Source organism: Tauraco erythrolophus, chromosome 1 (assembly GCF_009769465.1).
Source record: "Tauraco erythrolophus isolate bTauEry1 chromosome 1, bTauEry1.pri, whole genome shotgun sequence".
Taxonomy (NCBI): Eukaryota; Metazoa; Chordata; class Aves; order Musophagiformes; family Musophagidae; genus Tauraco; species Tauraco erythrolophus.
Window position 1 is genome coordinate 106602773 of NC_141465.1, and position 15799 is coordinate 106618571.

Genomic DNA, 15799 nt, shown 5'->3' on the forward strand with positions numbered 1-15799 from the left:
CATTCACTACTTCGTTCCTGGAGTCCTTCGTGACGGCTACTGAAGGTACACTCCTCTGCATTTCTCTCTGCTGAGTGTTTCAAAAGGTTTTGGGTAACTTCACAAAGCCTGGGGTTTTATTTTAATGCCTTCCCATTTTTCTTCCAATTCTAAGAACACAACTTTACTGGCAGGTGCACATTCACAATGGGAGAGACTCTCGGCAGCAGAGAAAAAGAGTCGCAGGCACCACTCTCCCCCGTGACGCAAACACCTGAACGCAACCTGTTTGTAACAGGCCTATGGCATCCTACTTCCCCTCGGCAGCAGGCACACTACAGCACTGTTACTGTGTAACTAGAAGCTTTGTGGTTACACTGCCTCAGCACTGACACTAAGTTCTCGGAGAACTGGATTTAAACTTCTGGGAGAACTCCTCCAGCACTTCCATTAGCTTCTCCTCGTCCTCCGGTGGACTTTGGGTTCTTGCCAGAGGTAAGTGTGTAGGGACCGGCTGCCTGTCTGGAAGACAAAAAAATTGAAAAAATCCTTATGGGTACATTTAACTACCTCTTCCAGCGCAAAGGAAATTTTTCTGCAAGGCTCTATACTGTCCAAACGTACCTCATGGTCTTGAACCCGGGAAACTTACCTTCCAGGTGTCTGTATACAGTGTTAGTTGAGTATATCTTCCAAACCGGAAATTAAACTAATCTCATTTGTGTTCTGGAACTAGAGTGACTGTCCTTTAGCACAGTATGACTTCGACTGGGGAGCAAGGCCTCCTCACTTGCAGCTAGGGACAGGATAGATACAGGAAGGCCTTAGTGAAGGGTTTACACCTGTTCCCTGTCACTAGTGCAATTCCTGTGGACAAAGGCCGATAACTTGAGATTATTGAGGCAGGCAGAGGTTGTTTTTTCAGCAAGAGAGAGTTTTTCCTTGCCTGCTGGATAATGTTTCTAGTGCTATACTAGTCCCCAGCTGGGACTTTGTAGTTTGGATTATATCTTAAAATACTTATTCCTCCTTAAAAATACATGCTTAAATTCTAATTGTTAAAGAACTTACGCTAATTGTTCAGTCGCCGTAAGTAACATGTATCCAACATAAAGATGTCTGACCAAATTTGCTCAATTCAATGCTTTGATTGGCTCTCCAAATCTCACAGTCCTCACACACTGTGTAAACATAGCTGTATCACCATCCATTCCAAGTGATTTTTCTCTCCAAAGCCACGGTATCTGGAGCCTGGAAACCTTATGCTCCCAGATATCTACGAAGCAACCATCAGAGCGCCGGTGCAGCACTGTTAGTCCGACTTCCGCAGTAGCCAGCTGAGACTAAAAGAACAAGCTGTTGCAACACCGGGCAGCAGATTTCTCTGAAAACCTATCAAGCTGCCATCAGGCTTCCCAGGGGAGCAGAGATGTTTGCTCTTTTAAGAACAAATGTTGTAACTGGCTGCACACACCACATAACCTCTGCTTATGGAAAACTGGAAAGAGAAACATGCAGAAGAACATTTCCTTCTCCATCACGGAATACGAACTGCTTCCTACCTAATTGTGGTGCTTCTAGTAGCCTGTGCTCAAGTTTGGGAACTACATGTGCAAGCCAAGTTCAGCATCACGGAGAAGATGCTTCTAGTCTTTGGAAAGCAAGGCTCTGTCAAACATTTTTTATTTATTTTGGCAGATGCAGAGAATTCTGGTTGTACAAGTCATGTTCTCACTTCCCATTTTTTTCTCTAAGGAAAAAAAATATTTGCTGGCTTTGGTTTGCACTTAAAGAGAGCAGAATAAAAGAGAACAGAGGAAATGGAAGGAAGGTGTCACTGATTCGGGAAATGACCATCTACGACCAGAAAAGCAGGGTTTGTGGTAAAGTCCTGCACACAGTCCTTTACTGAAAAGGCCTGAAGAGGACACATACTAAGCTGTGGCTTCCAAAGGGCAGTAGGAGAGAGAAATAACTGACTTCATCACTATTTGCTAAGCATGGGACATGGATACAAGACTTCTCCTGCATCCTTAAGAGCAGTCATACCAAGACCAAAGCTCTCAAAAGTAATTACCTATAGCTAAAGAGCCAAGGTGTGTTCCCTGTTTACTAAAGCTGGGGGTAGACAAAGGCCAAAGGCAAGAGCCTGGTGGAATTCGGATCTAGAGGAAGAATGAGTGAGCAGAAGCATTAGGACCAGAAGAAGGTTATAGGAGTATGAAAAAGACAAAGCCTGGTTCTACAAAGAAGACTGACCAGTTGGGATGTAGGGTTTCTGCATGCACCACATGATGACATGAAAAAGGACTGGTTAATTATCTGTCAACCAACCCTGTGTGATTATCTGGGAGGGGACAGAAGGGAAAAAGTCAACTCAACTCCAGAAAAGTCTGAACTTCTTGCATGCTGTGCCAGAAATTCAGTGGATCAGGATTCAAGTGCCATATCCAACAGAAGTACTGGGCTCCTGTGAGCAACTGCCCTGAGCTTTTCCTTTCTCACAGACCTGCATCACCATTAAGACATCTATGCTTCCAGCTGCTCCTACGAAGATGCCTGTGATTTGCCTGGGAGAAAAGAAAGGCTCTGCCCTATTTTTCCATTCCCTACACTTACGGTGCCAAAAATGCCACTGTGCTGAAGTCTCTGCCCAGCGTTAGAGGAAGGGGGAGTTGGCAGCTTTAACTAGCATGGAACAGTAGGAAGAAGAACCTGTCAAAGCAAAGCCAACCCTCATTGCTCTGTGAGAAGGATGCTAGTCTCCCAGAGTCATAAAAGACGCTGTTTGACTGCTGTGACTCACTTTCCCTTGGCAGGATTCACAGCCCTGCAGACAGCCATTTTCACTAAAAAAAAAAAAAAACAACCTTCCCTAAAGAAATGATTTGAAGCCACTATCAGCTATTTTAGAGGACAAAAGCAGGAAAATAACAACTTAACATAGTTGTTCTCTGGTTGCACAATGCTCACTCCAACCTTTAGTCTTGGAACGGTTTTGAGAAAGACTTCATCCTTTGAACAACAGTTGCCTGGTCCAGCCTTCCTCCCTTTCCAGGCCGGATGGGGATCCTGCAGTTCAGGCAGCTTAGGGGTCTCCACTGCTACGCAAGGTAAGACGCTGCTGCCTTACCTTGGAAGAACAAGCCACTCGGTAACCTTGTTGCTTCAGATGAAACTGCCAACCATACAACAGTATCAGCTCCCTGGGCCTCTGTGCGCAGCGTATTCTTCATCTTCTGATAGAAATCCGGCATCGACGATCTCACAGCTAGAAAGAAGAACAATGGAACGGTGGTCTGCAATGCAAGGCTTTTTTGAGAAAAAAAAAAAAAAAAAGAGCAACTTAAAATTGCCACCGTGAGTGTACAATGAAGAGAAAGCATCTCAGAGTTTATGAAAGAGAATGAGTATCTCCTCATAGCTAGGAGTACAATGACTTGTGGTGGAATAGTGCTAAACTGCCAGATGATCCACCAGTTGTTTGTTTGGGTCAAATTACAGGGACAAAACTAGTAAGAACTGAGAAGAGGGTCAGTGAGAGGTTCCTGAGCCAATTCCATTCTAACTGTAAAGAAGACATGGAGGAAATAGAAATACCAAAACCCAGGTATTCTAACAGGATTTTTAGCTCTTATTTTCTCACTAGTTTTAGGAAACCAGTTGCAGCACCGTATTTAAAAACTATATAGTGAACAGTACCTAAACCAACTATATAATTTATGTTTAAACTCTGGTTTCTTTTTATTTTGTTCAACAGGTGATGATTAAAGGCCCATCCCCTGCAGCTATTTATTTTTGGGGGTTGGAGAGTCCTTGAACATTAAAGTGGGATAACTTTATGGTTCATTAGATTTGAAAGCCACAAAGGACGTGCAAAAATAAATGTAATTTTAAGAAAAACAAGTACTAGGATATTAAGTTGGAAAGGGCAGTTTTCAAGTGTAATCTAGACAGGGTAAATGCTTCTGTCATCAGAAGCAAATTTGGGAAACTGCATCCCTAGAAAAGACCTAGAGATCGGATTGCTAGTCTTGGGTGTTAGGGGCTGGTAACACATTGCCGAACGCAACATGCATACTGGATAACTGATGCTGGCCTGCCTGCTGAGATGCAGCCACTGAAGAACAGCTGCAGCTCAGACAAAGAACTGTCTGGCCAAACACACACGCTGCCTTCTCCATGGCAATAAACATCTAGAGGAAAAGCAGAGGAACAGGGCTGGTACAATGGTGCGTGCTCCATTTTCTCACATGCCTTTGCAAATTCCCAACGTCTGCACATTGGTACTCACAGAGGCAAAAGCTCCTACCTGTGTGTTTAAAAGCCTTACTACAAATGTAACTTAAAGGTTAGCTTAAAGCACTACGGCTCGGCTGTGCATCTGTGCGGGGTGGGAACCATTCATTGTCCATTACTATTCTCTGGCTATACACAGATAGCAGACACTATGCAGAACAGAGCTACCAAGGGGGTACAAAACTACTTCAAGCACCAGTTTGCAGCCAAGGAATCACTGCATCTGTTGCAGAAATCTACCCACAAGTCTCATTTCTCCTTGCTTTTAGACCAATCTTGAAAAGAAAAAAAATGTAGTCGGAGTGTCAAGAAGATGTTACCTGGAGTGTCTGCCCAGCCGGGGTGCATAACAGAGAAATGGATGTTTCTGTGAGCTTTTGCCCATTGTTCTGTCAAGACAACTTGCTGTCTCTAGGAGAGAGAAAAGAGTGTCAGACCAGCATCAGGTCCAATAGCCTGTCCACCAAGTTAGTTCCCAGGGAGATAAACTACATCAAATGTGCTATAAATACAAGGACATTTACGTATAGCAGAAATATCCCCTTCCTCATCCTGCTTGGATTTACTAATTTTGTCAGAGACCATCATGGTCATTGCAATCCATGTCCTGGCCACAAGCTTACTTTTAAAGTGGTTACATCGCTTTTACTGACCACATCTGCTTGTTGCAGACAGTAGGTAAGAACTGAGCAGGCAGAAAGGGTTTGTCAGCTAAAGACAGTTTTCCCCCTTGAGACTCAAATCCAATCAAGTGAAAGTCTAGCCATGCCCTCCATGCAAGATGGTATGCACTCATAAGCGCACGCCATCATACTCCTGAAGATTACACTCCTGAAGACTTGGAGGGGACCTAATAGCTGCCTTCCAATACCTGAAGGGAACCTACAAGAAGGCTGGGGAGGGACTTTTTACAAGAGTGTCCACTGATAGGACATGGGGAAAGGGGTTTAAGTTGAAGGAGAACAGATTTAGATTAGATCTTAGGAAGAAATTCTTCAGTACGAGGGTGGTAAGACTTTGGAATAAATTGCCCAGAGAAGTTGTGGATGCCCCCTCTCTGGTGTTCAAGGCCAGGTTGGACGGAGCCTTGAGTAGCCTGATCTAGTTGAGAGGCATCCCTGCCCATGACAGGGAGATTGGATTAGATGATCTCTAGGGTCCCTTCCAGCCTATGCCATTCTATGATTATTGCTTGTGTGTCTCTGTACGGGTTGGATGCAATAGGAAAGCAACAGTGAACAACAGGCTTTTTGCAAAGCCCATGCCATAAGTCACCTAGCAAACAAGGGCTTTGTTTTTAAAATCATGGAATGTACCTTGTTTTGAGCATACACCATAGTTCCATCAAATGTCCCACTTCCCGACTGCAAGTCAGATATGTTTAATTTTTGAACTAGCATGCCCCCAGAAGAGACAGTTATCTGTAATCAAATGAATGAAAAACGAATGAAAAACAAATGAATGAAAAACAAAACCAGGAATTCCCTACAACCGCACTCATGCACGTAATGTAGTCTTCAGGCTGTATTTAGAAGTCCCTAGGGAGCAGGATTCCTCTGCATACTCTTTGCACTATGCTTGTGCTCATGTGTGGAGCATACCTGGAGATGAGGTGGAAGAAATAGATTTATTTTTTTTTGTTTAGAAAGTGGTTCTCATTCAAAGTGGTGTTGAATTCTTCAGGGAACTTTGTGCTTCTTCCTTTTGAAAAGTAATCAGGAGAAAGAAAATAGCAGAATAGCACTATTTGTAGTTTATATGTTCAGCATTTATAGAAGCTAACTAGAAAACAAGAGACACTGTACAAAACTTGGGAAATTTCATTTTAAAAAAACGTACCTGCTGTCCTATTTTACACCAAAATCTCTAAGGTCCTTTTAAGCCTATACTTCTACTATAGTTATTTTGCACTATGCTGCAGGAGATAACTTGCCCCAGGGAAAGGAAAAGGGGAAGTTTCCAAAGGACGTGTTTTACTCTGATTTCCAATGAAGGGTTGAGGGCAGCAGGCGGGAGCTTTGCCTTAGAGAAAGAGGTGGTTGTTAGCAAAATCCAAAAGGATTCTACAGATGCTCACAGCATTACAAGTAATCCTGCATTGCTAGCATGGTAAAAGAAATGCTGTCACAAACCAGAAGGTAAGAATAATAAACCACCACTTTTCAACAGCATTGCAGACTCACCACTCTGGCATCAGCTTCTTTTTCCAGGAGGGGCAGCAGGGCAGTTGTCAGAATGTATGTACCTACAAGACAGAAAGGCACCAACATTAACCTTTCTGTCCAACAAATCTTTCTTCTCTCCTCACCCTCTATAACAACCCAAAACCCAAAGTCTCTTTATTTCTGAAACTTGACCTGAATTTAATGATGATTTTTTTTGGTGCTTTACCTGCAATATGCCAACTCAGCCTGTAGCAGTCCATGTTGCTGCATACTTATCAAAAGGCACATCAGTTATTTTATAGACTTTTATCTTTATTGTGCCTGCAGAGCAAACTGCTCGCTACATTCAGCCATAACTCTGAAGGCAAAATGGCTCAGGTATGGATTTCCTTGGGTGTTAGGTGATGCCAGTGAAGAAATAAGGAATGCATTTCCACTCTATGCATGGCATATATACACATATCTATGTTGGGTCATGAACAATAGAACACAACACAGTTGTGTTTCTTAGGCCCTTGTATAGGCACTTAAGACTCATCCACTTTTGTCTTCTCACTGTGAAAACACTTTGAGTATGGCAACACTTTTGATTTGTGTTGCACACAAAAACCACCTCTTAAATCCCCAGCATGACTCTTACAGAAGATAAGGAACCCTTGGAGGAAAAACATTAATGTTGCATGCCCAAGGCTGAGCTAAGAATACCTGGGAAAACTTAACTGTGTCCTTCCTCGCTTTAATCGTGTTAATTTAGCACAGATTTGCACACGCATCGCACGAATATATTCCATTAGAGCTGTTACCATGACCAGCAAAGTTTGTTATTCAAAACACTGTTCAACAGCTAGTCTGTCTGATTTAGATATACCAAGCAATGTTTCACTCACTCAAGTGCAACACAGGGATTTTTGTTTTGTTTTTCTTTTCAGAAATATTGCTTATTTTTTTCCCCTTTAAACTGTATTTTTTAAAAAATCTGTTTAATTCAGAATTACTCTAGCCCCATTTAGTCTAGTGTTTCTGTGTCGAGTACAATACTTCCCTCTCATCTCTTCACTAATGGCTCTAGTCCAACAATTCCATGTCAGCGATAAATGTATTTTTTTCCATGAGCTACCGAGGCCATGTTTTGCACTAGACATGAAGACTTCAGCATGTGTCTTTATAACTTCTCTTCCACAGAGGCAATGAGATCACCCAGTTAAAATACAGCATGTTTATAAATGTGCTACCCAAGTCAAACGTGTTACGTGCTTGGTGAACAAACCGTTCGGTTCCCCCGTCAGTCACAACAGTCTTCATATTCTCTGTATAATCAGAGGGACATCCGCACGCACACACGATATATCTAAAATCCTGGCAAATCAAACAAAGTGGATGCACAGCAGATGAGCAAATGCAGCCTGTCTTCAGCAGAAAGCGCAAGCAAAGGCAATTGCTAGTGAATAACGAGAGCCCGTACATCTCCCCTGGTAGTGGTGGGGAGACTGAGCGATGACATCATTAGGACAAGAACTACCGCTGATTGTCATGGGAGACTGCCACGATGAAAAAAAAAAAAAAAAATCACTTCAGTACAATCTGAGAGCCTGGATTAGATTTTGATTTGCTATGGATTCTTCAAATGCAAAGTAACATCAAGTCTTGGTTAAATACACTGCATTTCCTAAAGGCAGAGCTGCAATGCACCAGCTATGAGGATGCTTGATTTTACTGTTCTGCAGATTAATTTACACTTTTAAGGGGCTTCATGTTGGTTTGTTAATCCTAAAGGGATGCAAAGATGAATGCATAAACATTGCTTCATTAACAACTAGGGTTTGTTTTTTTTTCCAGCTGGATGAGAGAAACGTTCAATGCCAAAAATCCTGCTTACAGCAACTACAGCTTGTCAGAAGTTTATGTGCTTATTTAAAACCACAAACTAACTGCAAAGCCAATGTCTCTTCTCTTCCTCAAGTTTATTAAGAATTCAGTAAATCCCACAGAGCCAGAGCATTCGATCTTTTTACCCCACAAACCCACTTGCTCATGCGCTTTGAGATAGAATGCAAAAAGACCAGTTTTGATCCCAGCTTCCTATGGCAAGCACTAGTATCCCAAAACACACACAGACGTGATGCATCAGGCGTGTGTCAAGACTGAAGCATTCCATTGCTCCCACTACTAAGTATTTCACCATTGCCCCCGTTTTAAACGTTCAAACACAAACTCCTTGGTACTTCAACATACGTACTTGGATATTATATGTTCTTATTTGCATGGGCTGGTCTGTCAGGCAAAACAGCCTGGACAAGAAATTTAGTATAATAATAGCAGAATAGATATATCTTATTAATAAGGTATATTGTTGGTTGGAAAACATCATCACCAATTGAAACCTCCACGTTTTTATTCACGTAAGAACTGGCAGGTAGTTTGATAGTCACCTTCAGACAAACAGGACTGAGCAACACAAAGCACAGGGAGCACAGAGGCCTGGCATTGCCTTGTACCTGCCGCCATGTATTCGGCCAAGCACAGCTGTATTGCAGCAACACAGAAACGAATCTCTAAGTAAAAGGGGAAGCTGCAAATGAATGCATTGTATAAAAACAAAAAAGGAAAAATTTCCTTGTTTTGAGTAAAAAAATTTTTGCAAGGAAAACCAAGACTGATTTGGTAGGAGAAACTACAGTCCTGCCTCCCTCCACTTAAGGAAATCAAGACAACATCCAAATTGTATATAATTTTGCTAGTAATTTACTATCAATACCAATGTACTGGACATGGGCATTTCCAAAATTAACACTACTATGTTTCCTTGACATAAAAATCATTTGCGTCTGTTAAAGAAGAAACCTCCTCCCACAGAGCTTAGTTAAAAATGGTAAAGCATATCAAATGTGATTAATGCTTAATTATCACTGTGTTTAAACTGTACAGATTTTTTAAGATTTTTTTTTTTTCAAATTGCTTAAAAGACCAAGAGAGAACACAGAGGTGCATGAAGGGAAAGGTGATGATCAATAGTGACACGCCTTGCACTGAAAACATTAAGAATTGAGGATCTTGGTGATCCTGCTCCTCCTCTGAGAGGACCTTGAGGATTCTGCCAGACACAAAGGAAGACCTTTCTCCCCAGAAAACAAGAACTGCCAGTGCTCCTGGGGAATTCTGGATAAAGCATGTCCTTGTCTCAAGCAGATGCTCTGTAAACGGAGATGCTCAGCCTTGAGGCCACCACGTTTCCCAGTGCATTCCCCAGCAGCTGTATCCATGACAGAGACAGAACTAAGAGCCCATTGGGACACATGGCAACTGGGAGGAGGATGTTTCCGTCTGAACAGTTCTCCTGGACTATGGCCTGTTTCTTGCACAGGTTTGAGGGCCTGTGGAAAAGAGCAGGCTATTCTGAATTATTCACACAGCAGAAACTCGAGCAGCAGCTCCTCTCTCACACACACCTCACCCAGCAGGCAGGGAGCTACGAGTTCACCTACAAGGCAGTGCTGGACACACAGCTGTACCACCTGCATTTATGACTGAGACACAGGTCAGACTGCTATACATCATCTTTTCCTGCCATTGCAAAGTCTATTGTCTACATGGCCCGAAAGCTTGGCTTCCACTGGTGTAAAGGTAGGGAAAAAAAAAAAAAATTTGCAGTGAAACGCTATACAATGCTTCCCATCGAAAAGGAGTATTTGCCGTACCACAAAGGAGTCCAGCGGGATGAATTCAGGAGCTTGCTCAGAAGCAGCAGGAATGCAGAAGGGGGTGAGTAAGCATCCAGCCTATTACCCACACATACAGGATTTCATCTTGCCTTCACTGAACTCTGCTGAGGTGAAGAGTTGACTAGAGTGGAGTAACCTACTGCACAAGCTACATCCCCGTTCCATGTACTGAGGTTTGACACAGTACTTGCTGGCCATGTTTTCTCCAGTTAAAGAGGCTCCTGGGATTGATGCACGATTTCTTTTAAAGATAAACATCCTCTCAACATTTGTTTTCCTTTGGAAAAATTCCTGTAAGTTTTATGTCTTGAAGCTGAGCTCACATAATAGGAAATCATGTATAATACAGCGTAATTAAAACCTTCCTACAAAGACACAGCAACTCCCCCATTACACACCATTCAACCAACTCTATCATATGGTAGATTAGACAGTGTGGGTTGTGAGTCTGTGCATTACACATGGTAATTCCAGTAAAAGCAACGAGCACGGCACTTAATGAGAACACACTTTGTTCATACACACTCCTTCCCAAGTGCTGATCACAGTAATGTTGAAGTTTCATGTTTACTTGCTCAAACAAAAAAAAAAAAAATTGAATCACCATGCATTCCCTTGTGGCCCGTTTTGTAATTGCTCCACCGGCTCTGAGATCATCTCAATTCAGTTCAGTAATCTGATATTGGGTTCTAATTAACAACTCTCATTTTTACCTCCATACAGTGAACTCCTCTGTCAACTTGTATGAACAGCAACTCAGTGGTTTCACAATCACGGAGTGAAACTTGAATGATGCAAGTGCAGAAAATGAGGAGCTGTTACGGAGATAAACATCCAATTTGTATATTAAGTTATTTAAAAAAAAACAAAACAAAACCCAAACTACAAAAATCAGCCTGTCTGCTTCATAAACTCTTAAATAAAATCAGGCTACATTTTGTATGACCTGAAGGAGAAGCTGAGGGTACTCTAAGGAAAACACTCTTGTTACCTTCCTGCAAGAGCTAGCTCTGCACATTCTTGCAACAGTTAGTTCACCGTGGATCTCACCATCTCTACCACAGCATAACCAAAGTGAAAACTATCCCCATGCAAGGGACAGAAGTCTACAGTGTATTACACGCTAGTCTTGCCCACAGAAGGCTACAAATCTTTCTGTACTAGAACATGAAACTAAGCAAAACATAGAATAGCCCTAACAGAAAACAAACAAACACCGAGAAGGCAGATTTCCAAAAGGCTGGTGGTGTAATTCAGCTCTAGCCTGCTAAAGCCTGGAAGACTCCTTATGATTCATATATTTCAGACTTGGAAATCAATAGATATCACGTATAATAATAGAACATGAACACACACTCCCATCTGCTTTACAGATTTAAAGTGACCTCAAAACCTGTACTTTAACATTGATTTATAAAGAAAATCATGGTTTCAGCAGAAGTAATATTGTAAAGCCACTACCTGTTTATAACATAAAATTAATTGATGAGGCAATTATTGCAGACCCAAGTGTCTTGGTAGATTCTAGAATAGTTTTTGCTTGACGTTCTATCTGGCAATTAGTGGCAAATTGTTGGTGAGGTTTTTAATCTGCTAACATTCAGATAAAGGCAGGCAGCCAGCACCACACTCAGCGAAGTTTTCCATCTGCCTGAGTTTTGCAGCATTATTAGGAACAGTGTTATTTCAACTGTGAAAAAAGTGGGTACAAAAAAAAAAAAACAACCCACAAAAAACAACACACACCACTTTTATTAAACAGATTTCAATGGCTCATTCATCTGGTAAAAATCAGTTAAATTGGCTTGCTTTCCTTATATTCAAGCCTTAAAAAAAAAAACAAACAACAAAACCAAAAAAACCCAAATAACAACAAAAATAAAGTGACATTCTTCCTTGACCTGGTTATCTTCTCAAGCCTTCAATTTCTGCAGTTCCAAATAAGAGACATCCCCGAGTGTTTCCTGAGTACAAGCTCAGGAATGAAGACTTTAATGTGTTCTCTCTGAGGGCTAATTCCACCACACTAGCAATAACTGAGAGTGTACGGGAAGAGCTAATGAACATGAAAGACAAAACGAAGGTTTACATTTCCCTTGAATTACAAAGCTCAGCTCAATAAGGGTTCCTCTGTGTCCTGGAACCTAGGCTTCAGTATAGCTAGTGGATGTGCAATTATATTCAACTTTATCCTTTCATGTAGTACATCTCATCTGTAAGACTCAAAGCTTTTTGGAAAGAAAAATAGTATCCTAGTCTCCTTTTCACAGGTAAGGTTGTCTTGCCAAAGACAGGGACTGACCTTACGGCAGACTGATAGCTGGTATCCAAGTTGCCTGACTTCCAAGTAGTTCAGAACACCGTCCACGAGGCAATGTTTGCTTGTGTGAAACCCCAGTTAGATATGGTTTATGTGCAGAGAAGAGACTGGCAAATATCCATACAAGTTAGGCAATTTGCCATAGATGGGCTATATTGCTGCTGTGGTAGAAAAGCATCTTATTTCCTCTGGCCCAACCCCTTCTTGCATAGAGAGTAAATGTATATGGCTATATTATTAAAACATGAGAGCACATTAGATTGAAGAAAAGATCCATACTGGGAGCATCATTTATTTATCTCTGAGTGTGTTTTAGCATCCCCTTGGCTGGTAAGTAGCAATAAAAATGTAACATATATGCCATGTCAAGCAAGAAGATGTGTTGAGTAAGAGTGAGGCAGGCTATAAAATAGAGGAACAAGGATTGTTTCAGCTAAGTGTCTAGTGCTTCAATGAGAACACACTTCTGTTGCCTTCACTTGCCTACCAATGCTGACGGGTTTTTTTTCCAAAATGGCTGAATACTGTCAGTTTGAATAGTCTTTGCTTGGAGTTTTAGTAAAACAAGTAAAATAAAATTAAATAAAAAAAAAGAAATGTCGACTCAGAAGTCTGCAAGTCTCATCAGAAGAAGTGCTCGTCGCTGCCCAGCTCCTGGATACAACCCTGAGTACAAGGCCAGCCCACAAGAGGAAACAGAAGGGCAACAATGCACAAACTAAAGGACACAAATACAATCCACCCATCAGGATTGGCAGTCCCCCAGAAAATCAGCCCACGTTACTCCAAGTCAGTCACTCAATTTCATACTGAAGGTGTGATGAAAACAGCAACGTGCCATTCCAGACTTGTGTCTGACTTGTGCTCCCGCATTACACTAAGTGCTCCACAGCTATTCTGCTCTCTACACCTTCATTAAGCTCCAGCAATCAGAGCAATAATCCTTGGGGATCTAGCAGAGAAAAAAAGGTAAGATGTTTCATGTGACAGCAACAACAGAACCACAACAAGTCTCGCAGCATTTGTGCCTGAGCCCCATTTTAAAGATGCTAGGCACCAGCACAGATATGGCTGCCACTGCCTGCTCAAAGCAGTTTACAGTTTGAAATTGAATACAAAACCTGAACTATCAACCTGCATTTTGCAATTTCATGACCTTCACCCACCTGTGTATTCTAACACCACCAGAGAGGACTCTGCACCTCCTATTTCAGTGAGCTGTCCTCAATTAGCTAGTCAGTGGTGTTTCACGTGAAGGGAAGTTTACTTTCTGTTCTAAATATGAATATGTATAAAAATAATACTCTTATGTACCAGAGGACTTATGTATTCATTTTTGCCTCATTTTGTCCAAGCAAAGATGATAGAATCATAGAATGGTTAGGGCTGGAAGGGACCTTCAAAGGTCATCTAGTCCAACCCCCCTGCAACAAACAGGGATATCTCCAACTAGATCAGGTTGCTTAGGGCCTCGTCCAACCTGGCCTTGAATGTCTCCAGGGATGGAGCATCCACCACCTCTCTGGGCAACCTGTTCCAGTGTTCTACCACTCTCATGGTAAAAAACTTTTTCCTAATATCCAACCTGAACCTACCTCCCTCTATTTTAAAATCATTACCCCTTGTCCTATCACAACAGGCCCTCCTGAACAGCCTCTCCCCATCTTTCCTGTAGGCCCCCTTGAGGTACTGGAAGACCGCTATAAGGTCACCCCGGAGCCTCCTCTTCTCCAGGCTGAACAGCCCCAACTCTCTCAGCCTGTCCTCATAGGAAAGGTGCTCCAGCCCTCTTATCATCTTCGTGGCCCTCCTCTGGACCCTCTCCAGCTGGTCCATGTCCTTCTTGTGTTGGGGGCTCCAGAACTGGACGCAGTACTCCAGGTGAGGTCTCACGAGGGCAGAGTAGAGGGGGAGAATCACCTCTCTCGACCTGCTGGCCACGCTCCTCTTGATGCAGCCCAAGATGCGGTTGGCCTTCTGGGCCGCAAGAGCACATTGCCAGCTCATATTGAGCTTCTCATCCACCAGTACTCCCAAGTCCTTCTCCTCAGGGCTGCTCTCGATCCATTCTCCGCCCAGTCTGTATTTGTGCCTGGGATTGCCATGACCCAGATGTAGGACCTTGCACTTGGCCTGGTTGAACTTCATGAGGTTGGCACGGGCCCACCTCTCCAGCCTGTCGAGGTCCCTCTGGATGGCATCCCTCCCTTCCAGCGTGTCGACAGCACCACACAGCTTGGTGTCATCAGCGAACTTGCTGAGGGTGCACTCCATGCCACTGTCCACGTCACCGACAAAGATGTTGAAGAGGGCCGGGCCCAACACGGACCCCTGAGGGACACCACTCGTGACCGGTCTCCACTTGGACATTGAGCCGTTGACCACTACTCTCTGAGTGCGGCCATTGAGCCAATTCCTTATCCACCGAGTGGTCCATCCATCAAACCCATGCCTCTCTAGTTTAGAGAGAAGAATGTCGTGCGGGACAGTGTCAAAAGCTTTGCACAAGTCCAGGTAGATGATATCCATTGGTCGACCCTTGTCCACTGATGCTGTCACCCCATCATAAAAGGCCACTAAGTTGGTCAGGCACGATCTGCCTTTGGTGAAGCCATGCTGGCTGTCACCCACCACCTCCTTGCTCTCCATGTGCCTTAGCATGGTTCCCAGGAGAATCTGCTCCATGACCTTGCCAGGCACAGAGGTGAGGCTGACCGGCCTGTAGTTGCCCGGGTCCTCCTTGTTGTATGATAGAATAGAATCATACAATCATTGAGGTTGGAAAAGACCCTTAGGATGGACTCCGACAACTAACCAGGATAGAAAGTATGTTGCAGAAGTCAAATGATCAATTAGAACAAACTAAATTCCATTATGCAAAATATCTGGAAACAGACTAACAAGTGAGTCAAGAAGAAAATATTCCTAGCTTGAATTTAAAAGCTTGACAGCATTTTAGACACCTAAATGAGCAGCTCTACAGCTTATGTAAACATTAATCAGATATCAAATTCAAAGACTCTGCTCTACATTTGAAGCATGTTATAGTTCAGTCTTGCATTCTTAGACAGTTACGACCTACACACTCCTTTGCTAGACCAAAGCTAAGATCCAGGGTAGAAACAGTCAAAGAAAGATGGAAGGAATGCCCAGCATGTGAAGATCTCAAGCAAATATTAATATTATTCTGTCTTACTTCTGCAGAAAACAGGCAGTCATGAGTTATTGTTTCCATGCTGTTGGTGAGGGGGACAACTCCAGATTTTCAAAACAGAGGCCTCAAACACATGTCACCCTTCAGGCTTTAGGTTTTCTGG

The 15799-nt window shown here is 42.8% G+C and overlaps 1 protein-coding gene across 1 annotated transcript in view; it reads right to left on the minus strand.

The window, feature by feature from the left end:
- Positions 1–373: 373 nt before the first annotated feature.
- The window catches only part of DHRS12 (dehydrogenase/reductase 12), a 30531-nt gene continuing 15105 nt past the window's right edge, over positions 374–15799 (minus strand). Inside the window, exons 6-10 of the mRNA XM_086612222.1 lie at positions 6462–6523; positions 5595–5699; positions 4599–4689; positions 3113–3250; positions 374–501 (exon numbers count right to left, since the gene is read on the minus strand). Of these exons, the coding sequence (XP_086468348.1) occupies positions 374–501; positions 3113–3250; positions 4599–4689; positions 5595–5699; positions 6462–6523 (524 nt within the window). The remainder of the gene's footprint in view (positions 502–3112; positions 3251–4598; positions 4690–5594; positions 5700–6461; positions 6524–15799) is intronic.